Raw genomic sequence first — 24,537 nt, 5'->3', positions numbered from 1 at the left:
GATTGTATTTTGATGTTTGTTGTGTTCACGATTTACGCACGTGTATGTAAGTGTCAGAACTGTGTTTGTTCCTCCGTGTGTTTGCACGAGTTGCTGAGTATCGTGAGCGTAGTTTTTGGATTTTCGTCTGTGCCATTTTTGTATTGGTGGACTATATGATTAAACACGCTTCTCAGACATCCCTGCTCTCCTGCGCCTGACTCCTACACCTCTCACCGAGACGCACGTTATCACACCTTGTTGATTTGTGTAACTGGATAAGAACCGCATTCTCCTTCAATAATAATGAATGTCGACATGAGTTTTGACTTTTGAACCATACACAAACATTATTACATTMATGTTCAGTGAATTCACAATGTYTATTCTTATATAAATAACACTTAGCTCTAAGTATAAGCAAGTGCAAGCAAATGAGCTGCGATGAGGTAGGCTTATTCGTTCAGCAATATCGAAATGGACAGCGACAGAAATAAATTCAATAAATAAGTTCAGATAAATTCAGCAAGATGTTGAGGCCTTCGTTATGTCACGAGAGCGAGACCCAGACTCAACGGTTAGCCTACTATTTGAAGTATTTTATTAGTCCTATGTGGTCTAAAAAGGAAGGAAAATACAATCACGAGGATCCACTTTTATAGACAATATACAGACGCACTGACAGCATTGTGCAAACAAAACAACCCTCGCAATATGAACTGGAATTACATGGGTCGGGAACTTTTTGTTGAACAAAAATATTGAAATGGAAAGAGACTGTCACTGGCAAACATGGTTAGGAGGAGGGGACACTGTAATATATTGTTGTTGGGTCTGTAATTTAACACCCTCCTCGTGGAGAAAAGCACCCTAGATAATTATAACACACAAAGTAAGAAAAACAATGAAATGCATCATTCTAACATTGCCTAAAATGATTAATAAGATACTAATGAGAGACCTATATAAGCAATATAACAATGCATATGTACAAACTATGATAATGGCATATATGACCATAAGCGGTTAAAGAGGCAAGCCGTAATTTTGATTAAGACATGAGCTAGCTGAGACAGATGTAGCCTATATGCTGCCTATTTGTTCAGCACTTTTGAAATTGACAGCGACATAATTCACAACATGGGCCGTTCTTACAGTATTCTCCCTGTACACCAAGTCAGAACTGTAAGATAAATAACTGGGGCATATAAGCAGACAATGAAAGCTCTTACAATATTCGATCATTACATTTATCTAAAACAGGCTGAAGGCTACATGTGCACTACCATGTCAAAACAGTAGGCAATATGCTTATTCGTTCAGCAATTTAGAAATGGACAGCGACATAATTCAGAACATGGGCCGTTCTTACAGTATTCTCCCTTTATACCAAGGCCGAACAGTAAGCTAAATTAACAGGGGCACATAAGCAGACAATGAAAGCTCTTACATTGGGGGCAGGTAAGCTGGCAATGAAAGCTATTACAATATTCGATCATTACATTTCTCTAAAACAGGCTATAGGCTACATACTGTATGCATCACCAAGTGGAGCTGTTCTTGAGCTGTTCTTGTCTATTAATGCTCTGTATTATGTAATGTTTCATGTTTTGTGTGGACCCCAGGAAGAGTAGCTGCTGCTTTTGCAACAGCTAATGGGGATCCTAATAAAATACCAAAATACCAATACCAAGTCAGAACAGTAAGGTAAGTTCTAAGAGTGAAAGGAACCACATTCTTAGGGTGAGACACATAGGCTACTAACGGCTTACTATGCAAAATACACTTAGTATTGCTTTCTTAGCTACAGTATACATATCTCTCTGGCATATTACATCACTTATGCAGCAGCATACCAGACATATTTATGGACTCGCCATTGTTGTGTTGTGCTCACTTGAATAGGAAGTTGGCACGGTGGTCCTTCTTGTGGGTAAATGTCTCAATTACTTTGTCATCAAAGTCTGGCATTCTCTGGATGAAGTCATGCTGGATTGACAGCATGCCAATGCATTGAACCTTTTCTGGCTCATGGAGTTGCGTGTGGAGGTTTTTATCCTTTTAAGAGTGGAAAAGTTTCTCTGTGACTCAGCGGTTGTCATCGGAGTGGTGATGATGATTTTGAGAAGAGAGACCGTCTCAGACAAGGCCTCCTGCAGGTTGTTCTCGTAGAGTGATTTCAATAAAGAAAGTGCTGTCTTTCCAGTGTCCAGCTCATAATGCTGGWGGACAGATCTGTTTTCAGCATCTCCTGGTTGCCCACAGGCCATAGCTTGGTAGCACACTGGAGTGCTGTGGTCAGAAAGGAATGTACAYACTGGGGGGAAAATGAGCTGTCCACCAACTTTGCTGCAATTAAGTGATCACTTTCAGAAATCCTTTCTTGCACATGAGCAGCGATTGTATCACATGTCTCCTCTATCACGGGTGCAGTGTTAAGTTCTCTCTGCCTTGGTTTAGTGGCATCAACATGTCCTTTGGCCAGTGCAGTAGTTTGCTCGCAAATGTTTTGAACGTTTACCTTGAAGTTGTTGATTGCTCCGGTGATTCCTGCTGCATCAATGGTTCGTTTCTGCATTATGTTGTACAAAACATCCACCTCTTGTAAGGATCGACGTTGGAGACGAGAAGCAGGTACAGGGAGTGAACATTTAATGAAACACGGATATGAAACAGAACAGGAACAGCGTCTGGACAGGGGAAAAATAACGACATCAATGCTGAAACAGGGAACAAACTGAGGAGCAGACAAATATAGAGGGGGTAATCAACAAAGTAATGGAGTCCAGGTGAGTCCAGTATTGTGCAGCTGCGCGTAATGATGTTGACAGGTGTGCGTAATGAAGGGAAGCCTGGCGCCCTCGAGCGCCAGAGAGGGAGAGCGGGAGCAGGCGTGACMYCTCTGCGATGACCAAGGAAAATAACTTGAGGAGTTGCAGAAATGCTTCCTTCCAAACCCCTCATTGTTGAGTAATGTTTATGTCCAATGGCCGATGAGCACCGATATATTTTATCTCTAATTTCTCTTCATATGACAAGGTTTGAAAAGGATTTGCCAGTAGATTGTCGACTTGATTCATGATGATGACTGCTAGCTTGCTAGCWAAAATTTTGACAGTATGATGTTGACATGATAAGTCCAATCAAAGCTACTGTAGATATAACGTGATTTGATGTCATTCTATCTGTGGCCAATGACCTTGAGCCTTCTTGGATGGGCACTTCTAATGTAACTCTATGGCAGAACCCAAGGGGCAAAAAGTTTTCAGCTCTACCAATAAGACTTGGCGGTAACGTAGTGTCCCCATGAGTGACAGAACACTGAGCCAAACAMGGCGCAACGCTCCGTATTTTTTGCTGGCTTGTCCCACCACCACTGAAAGCACTGAGCTAGGCCGAAACACCTGCCTTTTGGAGCTGCCTTACTCAAGAAAGCAAAAAAGAGACCATGTTTGTATGTGGCTTTATTAACTCAAAGATTTTTTATTTTTTTTTACATTGTTTGCAAACTGATATGTGACACGTATTAATGCAAAAATAACAAGCAAAACAAGCAACCTAAAAATGTGGGGCTCAAAACAGCTGCCCTGAATGACGGGTCGCCACTGGTCAATACATATAAATAATTTAAAATCACATTTTACTTGATTGGAACTTTCCGGTTACTTATGTTTAGGTCACTGGAGCCACCTGCTGGTTTAAGCAAGTAATAACAGGCCAACGTTTTGTGACTGACAACGCCAATTGGTAACACATCGGCGAATCATGGATGCATAAACACTGACCAGGCTCACATAGCATGATATCAGAGTATTATCAACCAATTATTTACCAAGAAATGACTTTGTTACTCCAAACATAGCCTAATATGATCAACGATCGACCCACAGAGTTTTTAGTCGATCCTTTCGCGCGCCGAATAGGTACAGTACACTGTACACACGTACTTGTAAGGCAGATGGTTGTTCCAAAAGTATTGTAATGAAACAGGCAGGGAGCAGTCCTCGAATCCTCGACCTTCTAGCCTGAGGTCCGGCGCGCTATCGACTGTGCCGCAGAAGCATTCTCGTGCGGCAGTGTCGATTTCCGCGCTTATAAACCCAKGGTCGTCACAGTATATTTCTTACTAGCTAGCTACATTTTAATTTATCAAAGCAAGGTATGGCCAGTGACATATTTCTAGCTAGTTATGAAGTCCTAAGTCATAGCAATTGCATACTTTCAAACAGAAAGAATGTTTGAAAGAGTGACTCTGTTGTTAAGGTAACGTTAACAGTATTATTGTTGYCAGGTGTTTAGCCTTCTGCTTACAGTATCACTGGCAACTTTTGACGGTTTAACTGGCTAGCAATCTAACGTTCGCCTGTTGCTTTTTTCCCCACAAGTTTGAAAACAAAAACAGCAATGTGAATGAATCAATAATTATTTAAATATATTTACATTTAGAACATGTCAAGGAAAAAGGACGTCCAAATTCAAGTAAGGTTTGTCTACAACTAGCTAACGTTAACTCCCAACACAGATTTCTTGTTGTTCATCAGCAGTACAGTAACAGTAGCCGCCAGTCATTCTTTGAAATAAATAAATGTGTCTAAAGTACTTTACATTGTCCTTTTTTAATATCATTTTACAGATTGAAATATCTTCTGAAGAACAATGGGAGGAAGCATTGTCAGGCCCAGGACTTCTTGGTAGGCAGCTTTCAAAGGTTGTCACGTAGTAAATATGAGCTGCTTGAGTTTTCTTTAATGAGTGGTCATGCTGTCAGATAATGAACTAAGAAGCTGTCAGGCTGCTGTAGTTTTGATGAGGAGTAATATGCTGATATCCATGTTTGTAGTAATAGAAGTCTACCAGAGATGGTGTGGGCCATGCAAGGCTGTGCAGAACATCTTCAGAAAATTGAGGAGTGAATATGGAGATGAACTGTTGCGCTTCGCTATGGTAAGTTAAGGCATTTTCAGCTATCATCACCGTCAGATTCTGATCCTGGTACACTTCTGGTAACCCTGTGCATTAAAACCTAGCCAAACTAATTCTGGTACCTATCTGTGTGGCGGGAGGTCCATGATCCAGACCCTACCAGACCAGTAGCCTGGGTGGAGGTCCAATGTCAACACCTGGGTCGTGTTTATTAAGGCATGCAACGGAAAACGTTCTAGAAAGTTTTGCAACAGGTCCCTCCATGTTTCAGTCTTTTTTCTTCTTTTTGTTGTACATTGAACACAACTTCCATCTGGGCCTCTGGAAATCCATACCCTTTTTGAAAAATAAACTGCTGTAAATTGTCATAAGTGCTCTGTTTAACTCACTTTCAGGGGGAGGCCAACAGTTTACTTGAGTTAAGTTCACTTAAAGGGAAATGTCAACCAGTCTTCCTTTTCTACTCTGTAAGTAGTGAGCTTATAACAGCACCATAATATTGTCATGATCTTATATCACTGAATGTCAAGTTACAGACAGTGTAATTTTTTATGCATCAGAATAGTTTGACAGGTGTTATGACATATGATATGTCACTTACCCACTAACACAAGGCTGTGTTAGCACACCTGTGATAATTGTGTCATAACCATGAGAAGTGTCCAAAAATATACTGTTGTTAGTTGGTGTAATATACTATTTTGACATTTGTGCTAAGAGTAAACCTTTCATTTGGCATCGTGGTGTGCTCTGCTGTTTCAGGGTGGTACATTGGTGTCAATAGTAAGAGGAGTCAATGGACCTCTTCTACAAAAAACTATGTTGGAACTGGTGGATCAAGAGAAGAAGAAGCAAGAACTGGGCTCAAAATATGTACCTGAAGTAAGAGGTTCCTAACATTGTCACCTGTAAGGGGTCTGTAGACTGGTATACTGATGAGCATTTTGAACCCACCGTCAAACTTTCAAATAGGTCCACAAGCTTTTCTTAGAGGACAATCATCAAGCAAGAAAAAAGCCTCCGACGACCCAAAATGCCGACATAGAAATTGGCGGTATGTCACCAATTTCACTGCTAGAATACTGCTACATCGTTTCTTACTGTATGCATATATTTTCGTTTAACATTTTGTTGATATTAAATGGTTTGGGTAAGTTTGAATGGAGGGGATTTGAGGAAGTCTTGTGTGTGCCATTAGATCATGGTACATACCATGTGGTCATCATAAAGCCAGATGCTGTAGTAGGAGGTCAAGTGGAAGGAATCATACAAAAAGTAAGGCGTTTACTTCTAAGTGCTTCACATTAAATTCTTATAGTCTATCCTTGTTCATGTTATTGCATTTTACTTGAATATAATGGCTGCATTTAACTCACAAATGTATTGTGCATAGGCTTTAGATGCTGGTTTTTCAATTGTTGCGGAGGAGGAGAGGGTGTTGGATGAAGAGCAGATTCATGCTTTTTATAAGGAGAAAGCCAAAGAGGTGGGTGAAAGCATAACAAAGAACATTACTTCTTACTATGCTGCACTTGTGACAAGGAGGGTTCAGTAACACAATTGTATCAGTATCACCCAATTGCATCCAGATACCTTAGAGCAGGAGTTTTCGTTTAACAACAAGAAAAAAACCACAAGTTATTAAAAAATAAAATACACACATGACAATTTTCACAATCTGACTAGAGTGATTTTTTATTTTCTAGCCAGCGTTTGTGAAGGCAATGTCTAGTGGGCCTGTCCACGCCTTGATTCTGTCTAAGGGAGACGAGGTGGGTGAAGGAGAGTCTCATTCATTGACAGCCATCATAGATCCTGAACACGCTGAGCTCATCCAACCAAAGAAAAGGTTTGGGTTCTCAGTGCAGTTTGCTGAGTAGATTAAACACACATGCCTGATGCACAATCGTACCACATCATGCAACCGATTGCAGATTTGAGAGGTTTGATCAAACGTACCAGAAATCAGCTAACATTTCCTTGTTCCTTTCTCTTAAACCTGAATATTGTTTTTGTAAAATCTTACAAATTTTTTTTTTCAAGCAAAATGAATACAAAGTATGTGTGTTTTGGGTGATCTCTCTTAGGTCAAAGGTTGTACAGGAGGTGGATCTGGGCATGTCAGAAAGCAGTACTGAGGTGGCTAGCAGGCAACTGGCATACTTCTTCCCCACCTTTGATTTTTCTTTAGAGACGCATGCTGGATCCAATGCAAGGATTGAAAAGACTCTTGCTCTTATTCGTCCAAGTCTTCTCAGGGAGAAAAAAGGTATCTTCTACTTTTATGTTTTACATTTTATGCCAGAACTAAGTCCTAGCTCCTTTTATGAGTGGTTCAGAGTGGTTCAAATCTTCTTAGAGTTGCATTTTTCAGTGAACATGTTCTAAAGTCAAAACCATAAATATGCATGTCTTATTATTATTGTTTAGTAATACTAGTCATGCCAATGTGTATCTTGTTGTTCCACCTGTTCACTTCTGTACCTACTGACTGAGATTCTGGTTTGCTTTTCAACATGACAAGATGAGATCTTGAAGACGATCCATGACTCTGGCTTCCAGATAGCAATGCAGAGGGAGGTAACCCTCACTGAGGACCAGGCCAAAGAGTTCTACAAGGAGCATGAGGGCACTGACTTTTTCCCATGTCTAATTAACCATATGACCAGGTGACAAACTCCCACAATAATTTGCTTAGTTGGGATGTGGCGTGCTAAACGACAAAATAAGATTGATAGATGTACAAATATGCACAGTTTACAGTGACCAAATGTAAGATAAACGATTGGCTACTGATTGTGGGGAATCGACAGCTTGAACTTTCTGACAGAAGGGYTTTGTTTCCCTTGTTGTATCGTAGTGGCCCCGTGTTGGCTTTGGCTTTGACTCGAGATGATGCAATCCAACACTGGAGAGGTTTACTGGGTCCAAAAGTCTTGGATGAGGCCAAAGAAAGATTCCCTGAAAGGTAGCAACTGGGGAACACTTCATTTGGATAGTCCTAGTTCATTTCATATTATTTATGTATGTTCAATTAACTGTCTCATCTCGCCACTGTAATTGTGCTTTATTCCTAGTCTGCGAGCCCAGTTTGCAATCGACAATGTGACCATCAACCAGATTCATGGCAGCTCTACTCCCGAGGAGGCTCAGAGAGATCTCAACCGCTTTTTCCCCACAGAGCACACACTGGCCGTGATCAAACCTGACTCAACACAAGAACACAAAGGTACAGTACCTGGGTCTCTGTCCTAACTTCATGGTTATTTATCCAGGCAATGTTAATATGTTTGCCTCATTATGGATAGATGGTTGTTGTAGGTTGTTTCAGTGTGAATGTATTTAAAGTACTCTTACAACAAATAAACTTGCAAATTGTTGTTTTAAAGAGACAAGTATTGTTTCTGTCATGACATTGAATGTCAATGAAAATTGTGGTTGTTGATCTTTATTTCAGATACCATTATGAATCAAATTAAAGAGGCTGGGTTTAGTATTTCACAAGTGAAAGAAACCAAACTGACACGAGAGATGGCAGAGGAGTTCTACAAAGATCACAAAGGGAAGGACTTCTTTAATAACCTGGTTGACTACATGTCACAGTGAGTTGCCATGTTCTTTAACATTCAAGACCTGCAATCATTTGAGTTTATAGTTTGCTAGAATGAAACTTAAGTCTTGACTCTTGTTTGGATTTATTCTATTCCATTTCAGGAGATTTATTCAAATACTTATTCAACAATTGAATAGTGCAATTTCTTTTCAATTTTCTTTTCAACTGCCTAAATGTATCAGATTTGAATTGAATTGACCCCAACCCTGGTCTTGACATTGCATCAGCTTTAACTGCCGATTTGATTTATCTTTTGTAGAGGTCCATCTATCATGATGATCCTGAGCAAAGAAAACGCTATCGCAGAATGGAGAGAGATGATGGGGCCTGCCGATCCTGAACAGGCCATGCAAGTCAAACCCGACTCTCTACGTGCACAGTTTGCCAAAAGCATCTTGGAGAACGCCGTGCACGGCTCGTCCAATGTCCAGCACGCCATGGACAATATCAAGTTCATTTTTGGGGATATACCGTCATAAACACTGGAAAACCGATAAGCCCACACATAGGTTTAATAATGCCTACATGTGAGTAGACTTGAAGATTGTATTGAATGGGGAGTTGGAGGGAACCTACTGTATAGGTACACTATTGTTTGAGATGTTTCCAATAATAAAATACAAATTGAATTTACTACAGATTTGAGCAGTCATGTTTTCCCCCATGGACATTTTTATGTGTTTTCATGTACTACAGATTTTGTGTCGTGGTAGGCTTTTAATCTGTATTTCCATCATGAGCTTTATGTATCCTGCTCTACGCACCTCTAGGAAATGGACACCTGAGGGCGCCAAATACTTGTCCGACAAACCCTTCTGATATTTTCATACAGTATATATATATATTTATATATATATATGCTGTGTACAAAACATGGGGAATCCAGGTGAAAACTATGACCCCTTATTGATGTCACTTGTTAAATCCACTTCAGTCAGTGTAGATGAAGGGAAGGAGACAGGTTAAATAAGGATTTTTAAGCCTTGAGACAATTGAGACATGGCTTGTTTATGTGTGCCATTCAAAGGGTAAAGGGGCAAGACAAAAGATTGAAGTGCCTTTGAACGGGGTATGGTAGTAGGTGCCAGGTGCACCGGTTTGAGTGTCAAGAACTGCAACGCTGCTGGGTATTTCACACAACAGTTTCCAGTGTGTATCAAGAATGGTCCACTACCCAAGGGCATTCAGCAAAATTGACAACTGAKGGAAATAATTGGAGTTAACATGGGCAAGCATCCCTATGCCCGACGAATACTCCGGCACAGTGGACACGTCATCATACCCATAAAACCTAGCGGTAAAACCTGGTAATGGTTCAAATATTTTTGCGTCTGGAATTTTAGAACTACTTAATTTAAGGCCTGTGTTTTGAAACATCGGAGTCAACATGGACAGCATCCCTGTGGAACATCTTGTAGAGTCCATGTCCCACGAATTGAGGCTGTTCTGAGGGCAAAAGGGGGGTGCAACTCAATATTAGGAAGGTGTTCCTAATGTTTTGTACAGTCAGTGAATATTAATGGATGAAGAATGGATGAATTAATCTAATCCCTCTCAGCATTGTGGATGTATGCATGCAAAAAAAAGTTTAATTTCCTTTATGTTCCTCATAACATGTTGGATGCCGGTCTGCATTGTACATTGTACTTGCAGTTACAATGTACAGAAAGGGAGGACATGAAACAGTGTACCTGCCACCATTTTAAGTTAAACTTGCAGCTATCCCATGGCATAGCAGGCCTTCATATTAGAAATACTGTATCTGATACATACAGTCCAACATAAAGTCATTGTAAAGTAGTTTTGGTGGTCATATCGGAATTTGTTATTAACCAAACATTTTTAGCTATTTAGAACAATATCACTGGCTATTACTTAAAATATATGGTTATTTTAACATTTTATTTACATTTCAATGGAGTCAATGGGGTCAGGACTTTTATCAAAGATATTATAGAAAAACAAAAAACCTTTCCTCTACAATTTGTACTTTTATTTTGAAGGCTAAAAACCGGATGTGCCATTCACGCATTTAGTAAAAACAGGTTATAAACTAAGCCTAATTCTACAATTTCTATGTGATTTTAAACCTAACCTCAACACACTGCTAACCTTATGCCTAACCYCAAATTAAGACCGTAAAGAATTTTTGTTTTCATACATTTTTACGATATGCCAATTTTGACTTTGTGCCTGTGCTATTTAGTGGAAACGTTAAACAGAAAATGAAACTATGCAAAACTACTCTTCAACCGCAACCTATATCCTTGTTTGCACTGTCACCATCGAGACCTCTTTAGACGGAGATAAACCCATTTTTAAGAATAAATATTTGATCCAGGCATTGCGGAAACACGTTTAGAGAATGAGCAATTTCGCCCTACTGTTTTGTTTCGCCTTTTCAATTTGGCCCTCCTCGTGCACAGTGCTGAAGAAGAGGAACGACAAGCCGATAATAGGTAAATTTGCTGCATCACATGACTGATGGAAATATTACATGAAACTACAGTGTTACATCATGTATACTGAACAAAAATATAAATGCGACAATTTCAAAGAGTTTACTTTGTTACAGTTCATATAAGGAAATCAGTCAATGTCAATACATTCATTAGGCTGTAATCTATGAATATCACATGATGGATGGGACTTGGAGGGTATAGGTTCACCCACTTGGCAGCCAGTCCCACACAGTGGGGAGCCAGGCCCAACCAATCAGAATTCATTTTTTTCCCCGCAAAGGGCTTTTTAACAGAAAGAAATACTCCTCAACACCCCCCCTCAGACGATCCCGCAGGTGAAGAAACTGCATGTGGAGGTCCTGGGCTACCGTGCTTACACGTGGTCTGCGGTTGTGAGGCCGGTTGGACGTACTGCCAAGTTCTCTAAAACGACGTTGGAGGCAGTTTATGGTAGAGAGATTACATTAAATTCTCTAGCAACAGCTCTGGTGGACATTCCTGCAATCAGCATGCCAATTGCACGCTCCCTCAAAACTCAAGACATCTGTGGCATTGTGTTGTGTGACAAAACTGCACATTTTAAAGTGGCATTTTATTGTCCCCCAGCACAAGGTACACCTGTGTAATGATCATGTTGTTTAATCAGCTTCTTGATATGCCACATATCAGGTTGATGGATTATCTTGGCAAAGGATAAATGCTCACTAACAAGCACATTTGTGAACAAACTGAGAGAAATAAGCGATTGGTGCGTATGGAACACTTCTGGGATTTTTTTATTTCAGCTCATGAAACATGAGACCAACACTTTACACATTGCATTTATGATTTTGTTCAGTGTATATTTATTATAAAATCTACCCTATACCAATAAAGATCTAGCTAACACATATTAACACTTCTTCTAAACAATAGTTGATTATGTGTGAATTGAACATTTGCATTGTAGCCCGTTTCAAATTCCTCTTTGACAACCAAAACAAACCACGGTGAAGCTATAGTCAGTCCTTAGAATTATACTATTCTCTATTATAAATGTATCCCATTCAGAGTAGGGCTACAGCACAGGCTATTCTTCAAAATCAAGGGGTATTTATTTACTTGAAATAATTGGATATCTTACGGATTGTGGCTTTACTGAAAATACGTTAACTTTAAACTCGCTGTAATTCACTTTCTAAAATGTATCTGTGATTTCCTAGGTGTGTTGGCTCAGGAGGTAGACTCACCTCAACCACAGAAGGCCTCTTATATAGCTGCATCGTATGTCAAGTTCCTGGAGTCTGCTGGAGCTAGAGTCGTCCCTGTGATGTAAGTTGTATGTATTAGATTGGTAATGTAGTTGAGGACTTAACAGCCTTTCAAATGTGGTTATGAATTACCATATCTATTAAAAGTGGATTGAATATTCTCTTAGATAGGCCTAATATTCATTTTCCATGTACGTTATATATACCTCGTTCCTGTGATTTCTACAGGATAAATCAGACACTGGAAGAGTACAAAACACTGTTTAACTCCATTAATGGGTAGGTGTCAACTATGCTATTTGCTGTACAAGACCCACTGTCATGTTGTTTTTGTCTTCTATAAAATGATCTATATACCCCCCACCCGCCTCTAGAATACTCTATCCTGGTGGTGATGCTAGCATCGTCTCATCTGGGTATGCGGACGCTGCTAGAATCTTTTACGAGCTTGCCATAGAGGTATGACATGTTCCTTTTGATACTTTCACATAGTCTATGCTTCATCGTACCTTACCAGATATGTGGGAGAAAAACCTGTTCTAAATGGAAAAGGTGATATATAAAAATATGGACTTTTTAGGCCAACTCGAGGGGGGACTATTTCCCTGTATGGGGTACCTGTCTTGGATTTGAGGAATTGACATACCTGACCAGTGGAAAGCAGCTTCTATCCAAAACCAACACCAGTGGTGTGATGTTGCCACTGGTTTTCACTAACGGTATGTTGTACCTGTACCTGTTCACATACAGATATGAGAAAAACATAACTCATCAGATTTGACCAGAATCGTATTTTCCAATTGATCACAAATGGAACATGTACATTTATCTAAATGCTGAACGAACGCACTCACAGTCACACCAAAATCTGTAACTTGGAGTAATGTGAAATTATTACACTTTCAGGATCCAGAGAGAGTAAGCTGTTCAAGGACTTTCCAGCAGAGCTCCTGGATGCCTTGGCCTCTGAGCCAATCACTGAAAACTCTCATGAATTGAGTCTCACTCTGGAGGTATGACCATGTGCAGTGTCTGAACAATCACCAAATGTCACAAGTCATAGGCTTTTCTGTATCCTCTGTAGCATTAATTGGGAACTAGTCATTCAACATTGCATTCCAGTGTTATAACAGCAATGCAGACCTTAGGAAGTTCTACAAAGTCTTGACTACAAACAGTGATGGGAAAACAGAGTTTGTGTCAACTATGGAAGGTAAAGCACATTCATTGTTTTAACTTAGCAAACACTAGAGTATATACAGTAACTTAAACTGGAACATGTACTTCCATAAGATGACATTGATAGGTTCAATGTTTCTTCTGTAGCATACGGTTTCCCCATCTATGGAACCCAGTGGCACCCTGAAAAGAATGCATTTGAATGGACAAGGCCGTACATTCCACACTCGCCATCGGCTGTTAAGACCACTTTCTTTATGGCTGATTTCATGGTCAATGAAGGTAGCTATTACAGTACTGTGTGGCAATAGATTCAGTGAGAATTTGTAGCGTGATGTTATTGTAATGGGGAGAGTTATTGAATGCACCCCCCTTGGCTGAGCCATGAAGGGTGCGTTCAAGATCAAACTCCACATGTTAATGTTTTAATCACTAATCTATGCCAATCATTTTTTTCATTAACAGCTAGAAAGAATTTTCACAAATTTGAGGATGAAGAGGTGGAGAAGAGAGCACTGATATACAACTACAATCCTGTGTACACTGGAAACACTTCTTCCTTTGAACAAACATATTACTTTTGATGGAGTATTGTTTTTGAATGGAGTGAGTGTCATTCAACAAATTTCTTTCAATCAATGTAAGCAACACTTATTGCTGTACATTTCTGTAAATTAAAAGTTTGATTTGTATGTTTTGGTAATGGTTTTACAAAGATTAAAGTAACTGATGACAATTAAGTTGTTTGAATGACTATGGACCACGTCTATGTTTTTGAACAAACCTAAAAGCATTTCACAATCTATCCAGACTGGCAAAGTAATGAGGACCCACATGAACTAAATACACTTTCAATGGAGATTTTTAATCCAGGACTAGCCTTAATCTGTGTACAGGAAACCGGCCAACATATTCAGTATTTGTGACTTGTTCAGTAATAGAACCCACAAGCTTTGTTTTGGCAGCTTGATTTCTCATCTTATTGTTTTATTATACAACAAGACATTTGGTTGATTTGAGTAAACGCTTGAGGATGCATTTCTTTTTTTTACAATAAAGTGGTTAAATTAATATGAAACAGAGAGAACATTCACAATTTTGCAATAACAACCAAAATAGATMAACTACAGAATACAATGATAAAATACGTTTTATTCTAACATTTACCCCCATGCCACATACATACATGTTGTCTCTTGTACTATTTTGGATTACTTGACAAAAGTCCATCTTCACGTTCAATCGCGGTGTCAGAAATTTCACCATTGCAAAGTCCACTTTAAACTCAACCCAAGGACTGAAACAGGAGGGGGAAAAAATGTATATTCAAATGTAACTTTCAAAATGCATTTGTGCACAAATAACACTCAGCTATTAAGAGACACAAATTATATTTGAGTAACATTTACACATCAAGCTGAAGAGACTGGGATCTCAATCATGATACTACTGTAAATGTAATTCAACCCAGTACGGAACATTCAAGATGTAAAAAAAATACTATTTTGAAACAGAGCTGTCACAGATCGCATTGAGTTGCAAATAACTTGATAACATGCATTGACAAAGTAACAGAATGCAGGCTTGTGCCTCAACAATTCACGTTTTTAGATAGCAGTCCAACCTAAAAAATAAATACAAATCCTTTGTATTTCATCCTGTAAAGATTGAGATAATGATTCTAAGCTATTAATTACCTTATAGACAAATGTATTACTTTTTGCCATAAAACAACACCAATTCTACAGTGGCACCTCAAACCCACCAATTGACTTAATACTGAGGGTGGTTGTAATGGCACTTCAATAGCCATTTACTAAAACATAATTTTATGTGGTCGTTAACTTGACAAACCATTTCATTACCATTTGAACATCTGTAAAATAATGTGCAGATACATGCAGCTACTGTTTACATCTATTTTGGCAATTGGTTATATTTGGAACTGAAGAAGACCATTTCTTACTTGACTGTTTATATAATGCCATACCTACTCTATGACAACATTACAGTGTTCACAGATCAGAGTGAAGGTTTAACCAACAGTAGTTAGTGCCATGATCAGCAGAACATTTATTTACAATGAGCCATGTTGTATTTCGTTTTCACAAAAGGAGTCAATAAAAAGAACTGCTCACTCCCAAAGTAAGGCACAGTGACTAAAATATAATATATATGCTTCAATTTCCAAAGGACTGGAGGGAGTATTATACAATAAGCAAAGAATGAGGAGAACATTTTGTAACAAAACAAACCGGTGATTCTGTTCACATTCTTCTCACTGTTCACATCCTTCTCTTCTTTTCATGACATGTAGTCTACACCATTTAAATACATACTTGCGGCTACAAGAAGATTCCAAGATCAGGACAAACTTGAACACTGAAAAAAACGAAGTATCAATACCCAAAGAAGGGAATGTTTTTCATGTGCTACTTTACAGAGGAACAACATACACAAACACAGTTCAACATGAAAATGTATTTTCACGATTTTAAAAATAGGAGCAGACACCCTACCCTCGACCCACAGACACTGGGCTGGAACCAGTTTGACCAATAAAATCCCATGTGACACCTGTAACTTTGACCCCAAAGTTTGTGCTATAAGTCTTTCCTCTCCTCACTGACTGGTAAAGTTTGCGTGTGTAGTTTGAYGTTCCCTCCCTCTCACCAGTCATTTGGAATCCGAGGAGCACGCCTATTCCTGACACGACCGCTTTTCAAGATGTTCCAGATATGACGTCAGCTAATGATCCCTCATCACCCTCCATCATAAAGTTGTATTCATTGTGTCGATGTCAACAAAATGGCTGCAGATGGTCTCTGGTGGAGTCGTGGTGACTCAAAAGGTGAAGAGGAGGAGTAGGAGGACAAAAATGGGATGAGGAGATAAGCAAGCATCTGCAACGCGGCAGTCTCAGGAATGATCTGCAACACAACAGTCTCAGGGTTGATCTGCAACGTGGTAGTCTCAGGGATGTTCTGCAACGCGGCAGTCTCAGGGATGATCTGCAACGCGGCAGTCTCAGGGATGATCTGCAACGCGGCAGTCTCAGGGATGTTCTGCAACGCGGTAGTCTCAGGGATGATCTGCAACGCGGTAGTCTCAGGGATGTTCTGCAACGCGGCAGTCTCAGGGATGTTCTGCAACGCGGCAGTCTCAGGGATGATCTGCAACGCGGCAGTCTCAGGGATGTTCTGCAACGCGGCAGTCTCAGGATGTTCTGCCAACGCGCAGTCATCAGGGATGTCGTGCCAACGAGGCAGTTCTCAGGGATGTTCTGCAACGCGGCAGTCTCAGGGATGATCTGCAACGCGGCAGTCTCAGGGATGTTCTGCAACGCGGCAGTCTCAGGGATGATCTGCAACGAGACAGTCTCAGGGTTGATCTGCAACGTGGCTGTCTCAGGGATGATCATGCTGAAACGCAGGGGAATCACATAAGGTGAAAACAAAAAACAAAAAAAGGGCCAAAGAAGATTTAAACCAAGAGGAGGTTGCATATCATGTGGATTGTGGAAACCAGGTATGGGGGCTGGCATTGTGCTTGGGCGCGGACTGGAGCTCTGGTTAGGGGTGTTGGTTTTGCCCAGGCTAACCCTCTTCCTCGATCTCCTCCTCCAGTATCTCCTCGAACACGTTGTCCGGTAGCCGGAAACACTCCTCGAAGAAGTTGACCAGCGACTGGCTGAGGTGCTGCCGCGTGGCCTCGCTGTGGATGAAGTGGCCCTCGTCTGGGTAGATCTGAGGGGGAACACAGCACACTGGTCACCACACATCCAATCACATTTCTCTGGATGCACATCTAGGTTCATATAGGCCATATAAACATATTATTATTAACATCATCAATCAAGCCCCTTAATTTAATGTATCAGACAACTCCCAGTGGCTGAATTACTGATGAGGCTTAGTCAGTCAACACACAGCAGGGCATATAAGGGGACCTATGGGGCAGCGATAAACTAAACACTGACTTCTAAATGCTCCATATCTTAATGGGATTAGATGACCCTGTGAAAGCAAGCATCATAAGAGGGGAATATAATCTCATTAAGTGAAATGGGGGGGGGGGGCATTGTGTGGTGTAATCCCTCTGCTGGCGTGGGATTACAGAACTCCTCAGTGGTTTCTCTGTACAACAGCTCCAGCCCAAAAGATACCTCCATAGAACAGGACAAATCACTGTGAAGAATTTTGATTTAGCATATGAGCAATGTCTCTGCTTCCCATGACACAATGTCTTGTGAGTTCCAGTTAAATTGGTGCACCTTATTGATGGTAGCCATTCTATACATCTAATTTATATGTGTGTAATTCTGGGAAGTAGCTCCCACCTGCAGAGTGTAGTTGGCGTTTTCATTGATCAGCTGGGCGATGAATTTCGCTGTGTGCTGGAAATGCACTTTTTCTAGTGAGAGAAAAGGAAACCAACACATATCATCTTATTGTTAAAAACACAAATAATTTTATTGGGCTAGAAATGTTTGATTTCAAGGTTCTCGTACCATCTGCTGTTGGATGAACAATCAGAAACTTCTTGTCCAGGAACTGAGATGCCCTGTGTGCTAGATTGGCCATCTGTGGATGAATGCCAAAGATATTATTTAACAACCCAATAGAAAAACACAGAGGTCATACATATGGAGTCCAAGTGAAGGCTGAATAAAGAAGGCATACCGCATATGCTCTTGGGTCAGGCTTGGGCTGTCCCAGGTATCTCTCTGAAAACGCTGATGCTGGAAGAGAGGCCATCAAAAGGAATGAATTCATTAGCTCACACCAAGGGGTGTAGTGGTAAAAGCTAGCTCTAATAACACCATATAGCGTGTTATACCTCATATACCTAAATACATCATAAACAGCAGAAAAGACTACAGATGATGTCATGTGTAGCTGTTTTATTTTAAGAACTTCTTAGTGACGAGTATTCATTCTTGTCAGGTGAGCACTCAAACACATCCAGCACCACACACTACCTTTCACTCTCTCTAGCAGCTTTTCAGATAGAAACCACAGTCTGACACCCACACCTGCTTTAATTCACACTTCCCTCCCAAGTCTCTCTTTCTCATACACATGCTGTCACGCACACACACCATCTCTCTTCCTCTTTTAGCTGAGGTGATGCTAATACCATGGCAGGGTGATGCTGGTGTGATTAACACTGACAGCATCTGTCTGGCACCATAGTGGCACACACACCTTACCATATAGGTCAAAGTCCGTGATGGGTGAGAGGGCTGCACCACATTTCACCGGGGAATCCTCGGCGCTGAGTAACAGGCTGGTCACATAGCCTCCATACACCTGACAGACAGACAGATAAAAGAGATCCTACATCAACATCAGGCTTCTCCACAGGCTACTGTAACGGATGCTTATAGACAGATAACCTTTGGGTTTATTTCAAGCCAAGAGACTCAAGACCCAAGAGCAGTAGGTCATTAGCCTGGTCCCAGATCTGTTTGTGACATCTTCCTGTGGTCATTGTCATGCTATACAGCACATTGAGCACAAACAGATCTGGGACCAGGCTAGTAGCTCATGAATAATGCAAAATGTCCCAAGACCATTACTGCAAGTTGCAGCTTCCTCCATAGTTTAGGTTCCTCATTGTGGATGATTAGTTCAGTATGAAGCTAAGCCTATGTGGACATGCTCTAATACATCAGCTGCCTTTTTCCCAGTAAGACACATGGACTTGGCTGGAGGTAACATAATTATGCTTCCCTCTATGAACATCCTGCAGAGGTGTCAGAATCTATCAACACTACATCTATTTCAGAGGTGTCAGAATCTATCAACACTACATCTATTTCAGAGGTGTCAGAATCTAACACTACATCTATTTCAGAGGTGTCAGAATCTATCAACACTACATCTATTTCATCAACGCTACATTTTAATTTTAATTTCACCTTTATTTAATCAGGTAGGCCACTTGAGAACAAGTTCTCATTTCCAACTGCGACTTGGCCAAGAKAAAGCAAAGCAGTGCGACAAAAACACAGAGTTACACATAAACAAACGTACAGTCAATAACACAATAGAAAAATCTATGTACAGTGTGTGCAAATGTAGAAGAGTAGGGAGGTAAAACAATAAATAGGCCATAGATGCGAAATAATTACAATTTATCATTAACACTGGAGTGATAGATGTGCAGATGATGATGCGCAAGTAGAGATACTGGGGTGCAAAAGAGCAGAGGATAAATAACAATATGGGGATGAGGTAGTTGGGTGTGCTATTTACAGATTGGCTGTGTACAGGTACAGTGATCGGAAAGCTGCTCTGACAGCTGATGGTTAAAGTTAGAGAGGGAGATATAAGACTCCAGCTTCAGTGATTTTTGCAATTCGTTTCAGTCATTGGCAGCAGAGAATTGGAAGGAAAGGCGGCCAAAGGGAGTGTTGGCTTTGGGGATGACCAGTGAAATATACCTGCTGGAGCGCGTGCTACGGGTGGGTGCTGCTATGGTGACCAGTGAGCTGAGATAAGGCAGGGCTTTACCTAGCAAAGACTTATAGATGACCTGGAGCCAGTGGCTATGGCGACGAATATGTAGTGAGGGCCAGCCAACGAGGGCATACAGGTCGCAGTGGTGGGTAGTATATGGGGCTTTGGTGACAAAACGGATGGCAACTGGTTACTTGGTAGACTACATCCAGTTTGCTGAAGTAGAGTGTTGGAGCTATTTTGTAAATGACATCGCCGAAGTCAAGGATCGGTAGGATAGTCAGTTTTACGAGGTATGTTTGGCAGCATGAGTGAAGGATGATTTGTTGCGAAATAGGAAGCCGATCTAAATTTAATTTTGGATTGGAAGATGCTTAATGTGAGTCTGGAGGGAGAGTTATTACAATCTAACCAGACACCTGGGTAATTGTAGTTGTCCACATATTCTAAGTCAGAAACCGTCCGAGTAGTGATGCTAGTCGAAGCCGCGCGGGTGCCGGCAACAATCAGATTGAAGAGCATGCATTTATTTTTACTACCATTTTAGAAGCAGTTGTGAGGCCACGGAAGGAGTTTGTATGGCATTGATAGCTTGTCTGGGGTTTGTTTAACACAGTGTCCAAAGAAGGCCAGATGTAGACAAATTGTGTCGTCTGCGTAGAGGTGGACCAGAGAATCACCAGCAGGCAAGAGCGACATCATTTGATATTATACAGAGAAAAGAGTCGCGAGAATTGTACCCTGTGGCACCCCCATAGAGACTGACAGAGGTCCGGACAACAGGCCCTCCGAGTTTACACTATCTGAGAAAGTAGATTGGCTGAACCAGGCGAGAGGCAGTCATTGAGAAACCAAGGCTATTGAGTCTGACGATAAGAATGCGAGTTGATTGACAGAGTCAAAGAGCCTTGGCCACGGTCGATATTGAAGACGGCTGCACAGTAATGTCTTTTTTTCGATGCGCGGTTATGATAATCGTTAGGACCTTGAGCGTGGCTGAGCTGCACCCATGGACCAGCTCGGATACCAGATTGCATAGTGGAGGGAGGTATGGTGGGATTCGAAATGTCTGTGATCTGTTTGTTAACTTGACTTTTGAAAGATTTTAGAACGGCAGGGCCAGGCATAGATATAGGTCTATAACGTTTGGTCTTAGAGTGTCTCCCCTTTTGAAGAGGTATGACCAGCGCCAAGGAAGCTTTCCAATCTTTGGGGATCTCAGACGATACGAAAGGGAGGTTGAAGAACAGGCGCTAGTAATAATGTTGTTGCACAAAATTTCGGGCAGATTAATTTTAGAAAGAGAGGTCTAGATTTGGTCCTAGCCCACTGATTTGTAGGGTATCCAGCATTTTTGCAGCTCTTATTCAGACATCAAGCTGTCTGATTTGAGTGCAGGGAGAAGCAAGTGGGGGGGGGGGGGGGGCTTGGGGCAAGTTGCTCGCAGGGGGTGCGTGAGCTGTTGGCCGGGGTAGGAGTAGCCAGGTGGAAAGCATGGCCAGCCGTAGAAAAATGCTTATTGAAATGATTGATTATCATACATTTTCGGTGGTGACAGTGTTTCCTAGCCTCAGTGCAGTGGGCAGCTGGGAGGAGGTGCTCTTATTCTCCATGAACTTTACTTTGTCACAAAACTTTTTGGAATTAGTGCTACAGGATGCAAATTTCTGTTTGAAAAGCTAGCCTTAGCTTTCCTAACTGACTGAGTATATTGGTTCCTGACTTTCCTGACAAGTTGCATATCGCGGGGGCTATTCGATGCTAATGCAGTACGCCACAGGATGTTCTTGTGCTGGTCAAGGGCAGTCAAGTCTGGAGTGAACCAAGGGCTATATCTGTTCTTGGTTCTCCATTTTTTGAATTGGGCATGCTTATTTAAGATGGCGAGGAAAGCAGTTTTAATGAGCAACCAGGCATCCTCTACTGACGGGATGAGGTCAATATCTTTCCAGGATACCCGGGCCAGGTCGATTAGAAAGGCCTGCTCGCTGAAGTGTTTTAGGGAGCGTTTGACAGTGACGAAGGGTGGTCATTTGACCGCGGACCCATCACGCTCGCAGGCAATGAGGCAGTGATCGCTGAGATTCTGGATGAAGACAGCAGAGGTGTATTTAGAGGGCAAGTTGGTCAGGATGATATCTAAGTGGGTGCCCGTGGTTATGGATTTAGGGTTGTACCTGGTAGATTCCTTAATAATTTGTGTGAGATTGAGGGCATCTATCTTAGATTATAGGACGGTCGGGGTGTTAAGCATATCCCAGTTTAGGTCACCTAACAGTACGAACTCTGAAGATAGATCGGGGGCAATCTATTCACATATGGTGTCCAGGGCACAGTTGGGGGCTGAAGGGGGTCTATAACAAGCGACAACGGTGAGAGACTTGTTTCTGGAGAGGTGGATTTTTAAAAGTAGAAGCTCAAATTGTTTGGGCACAGACCTGGATAGTATGACAGAACTCTGCAGGCTATCTCTGCAGTAGATTGCAACTCCGCCCCCTTTGGCAGTTCTATCTTGTCGGAAGATGTTATAGTTAGGGATGGACATTTCTGGATTTTTGGTGGCCTTCCTAAGCCATGATTCAGACACGGCTAGGACATTAGGGTTGGTGGAGTGTGCTATGTGAATAAAACAAACTTGGGSAGGAGGCTTCTAATGTTAACATGCATGAAACCAAGGCTTTTACGGTTACAGAAGTCAACAAATGATAGCGCCTGGGGAATGGGTGTGGTGCTGGGGGCTGCAGGGCCTGGGTTAACCTCTACATCACCAGAGGAACAGAGGAGGAGTAGGATTAGGGTACAGCTAAAGGCTATAAGAACTGGTCGTCTAGTGCATTCGGAACAGAGAGTAAAAGGAGCAGATTTCTGTGCACGGAAGAATAGATTCAAGGCATAATGTACAGACAAGGGTGTGGTAGGATGTGAGCACAGTGGAGGTAAACCTAGGCATTGAGTGACGATGAGAGAGGTTTTGTCTCTAGAGGCACCAGTTAAGCCAGCTGAGATGTGGGGGGTGGAACAAAAGGGCTATTTAAGGCATATTGGGGGCTCTACAGTGAAATAAGACAATAATCACTAACCAAAACAGCAATAGACAAGGTATATTGACATTAGGGAGAGGCATGTGTAGCCATAGGGTCCAATGAGTAGCGCTAGATGAGTCAGGGAGCCAATTACGTAGTCGCTGCTACGCTAGGCGAACTGGAGACACGGCAATTCAGACAGCTTGCGGGCCAGGGATAGCAGATGGGCATCCGGCGACGTCGCAACGGAAGAGCATGTTGAAATCGTCGTGATGGATCGGTGGGGCTCCGTGTCAGCAGTAAAGGGTCCAGGCCAATTGGCAAAAGAGGTATTGTAGCCCAAGAATTGGCTGGTGGACCTCTTTGGCTAGCAGGGAGGTGGGCCTAGCTCCAAGCTAGCTCCAGGCTAACTGGTGTTTGCTTTGGGACAGAGACGTTAGCCAGGGGTGGCCACTCGGATAGCAGCTAGCTAGCTGCGATGATCCGGTATAAAGGTTCAGAGCTTGCGGTAGGAATCCGGAGATGTGGTGGAGAAAAAGCAGTCCGATATGCTCTGGGTTGATATCGCACTGTGCAGACTGGCAGGAATTGACCGGGTTGGGGCTGGCTGATGTTCGAGTTAACGGTGAGGACCGCTAGCAGTGGCTAACTGGCTTTCTAGCTAGCTTCTGATGGGGGTTCCGGTTCTAGAGTATAAAAATAGCAGGTCCGTACCACATTGGGTGAGGCGGGTGGCAGGAGAGTATATTCAGTCCGTAGATGGAAAGTGAGATTAAAATATATACGAAATATATACAAAGAAAATGATATATACACGGGACAGGACGGGACAAGACAAAAACACACGTCCGACTGCTACGTCATCTTGGATTTGGAAAAATTTGTATTTCAGAGGTGTCAAAATCTATGAACACTACATCTATTTCAAGTGTCAGAATCTATCAACACTACATCTATTTGATCCAAAGGTAACTGATAAGCTAGCAGCACACATCTAATATGTCTATTTTAAATTGACTTGCAACACCTAATTCCAGCATTGGAAAAAACACAGGTCAGCATGAACACCTACAGCTTGCACTGAAATTGAAGAGTGCAGCTAGCTAACTTAAAATAACCCTCAATAAGTTCCATTGAGAAAGCAGAGATTCAAAGAGCCTCCGTTGTGATTTCTATATTGAAAAGCAGGGTGATTAGCACATCAAGTCAGTATCCAGAATGATAATGCACAATAAAAGGGGATCAAGGGAATTCCATCCAATTCAGATACTACTACATTCAACCTATGAACCTAATCAATTATCAGGAGAAAACGGCTCTTACCTTGCCATAAACTCCAATCCTGGTCTTGTCAACATATGGCTCTTTAGATATAATACTGAAATGGAAGAGATTAGATTTGGATAGGTTAATCTCAGAATGAAGACTTCCTGGTCTTGACTACCTCTTCCAAGTGTGTCTGCTCAGTTATTTAGCTAGCTGTCCATGTCATAGCTTGTTAGCTAGCTGGCCATGTCATAGCTTGTTAGCTAGCTGGCCATGTCATAGCTCGTTAGCTAGTTGTCCATGTCATAGCTCGTTAGCTAGCTGGCCATGTCATAGCTCGTTAACTAGCTGTCCATGTCATAGCTCGTTAGCTAGCTG

General features: G+C 41.6%; 2 protein-coding genes and 1 pseudogene across 2 annotated transcripts; 2 read left to right on the top strand and 1 right to left on the bottom strand.

The window, feature by feature from the left end:
• The first annotated feature begins 4,428 nt into the window (after nt 1-4,428).
• Nucleotides 4,429-9,095, top strand: nme9 (NME/NM23 family member 9). Its single transcript, XM_070446441.1, has 15 exons — nt 4,429-4,458; nt 4,613-4,670; nt 4,820-4,923; nt 5,298-5,369; nt 5,665-5,784; nt 5,875-5,956; nt 6,101-6,177; nt 6,296-6,388; nt 6,609-6,751; nt 6,990-7,171; nt 7,427-7,571; nt 7,763-7,870; nt 7,980-8,131; nt 8,360-8,504; nt 8,775-9,095. Exons 1-15 carry the CDS (start codon nt 4,429-4,431, stop codon nt 8,992-8,994), a joined length of 1,731 nt encoding a protein of 576 aa, XP_070302542.1. The 3' UTR covers nt 8,995-9,095.
• Nucleotides 9,096-10,540: 1,445 nt separating this feature from the next.
• Nucleotides 10,541-14,160, top strand: LOC111973442 (gamma-glutamyl hydrolase). The gene is made up of 9 exons (XM_024000809.2): nt 10,541-10,974; nt 12,180-12,288; nt 12,456-12,506; nt 12,602-12,686; nt 12,808-12,946; nt 13,134-13,240; nt 13,350-13,440; nt 13,554-13,688; nt 13,872-14,160. Exons 1-9 carry the CDS (start codon nt 10,881-10,883, stop codon nt 13,988-13,990), a joined length of 930 nt encoding a protein of 309 aa, XP_023856577.1. The 5' UTR covers nt 10,541-10,880; the 3' UTR covers nt 13,991-14,160.
• A 2,414-nt stretch (nt 14,161-16,574) lies between these two features.
• LOC111973506 (A-type potassium channel modulatory protein DPP6-like) overlaps nt 16,575-24,537 on the bottom strand; it is a 62,555-nt pseudogene continuing 54,592 nt past the window's right edge.

The sequence above is a fragment of the Salvelinus sp. IW2-2015 genome, linkage group LG14 (genome assembly GCF_002910315.2).
Source record: "Salvelinus sp. IW2-2015 linkage group LG14, ASM291031v2, whole genome shotgun sequence".
NCBI lineage: Eukaryota > Metazoa > Chordata > Actinopteri > Salmoniformes > Salmonidae > Salvelinus > Salvelinus sp. IW2-2015.
This window is presented reverse-complemented; position numbering and strand designations above follow the sequence as displayed.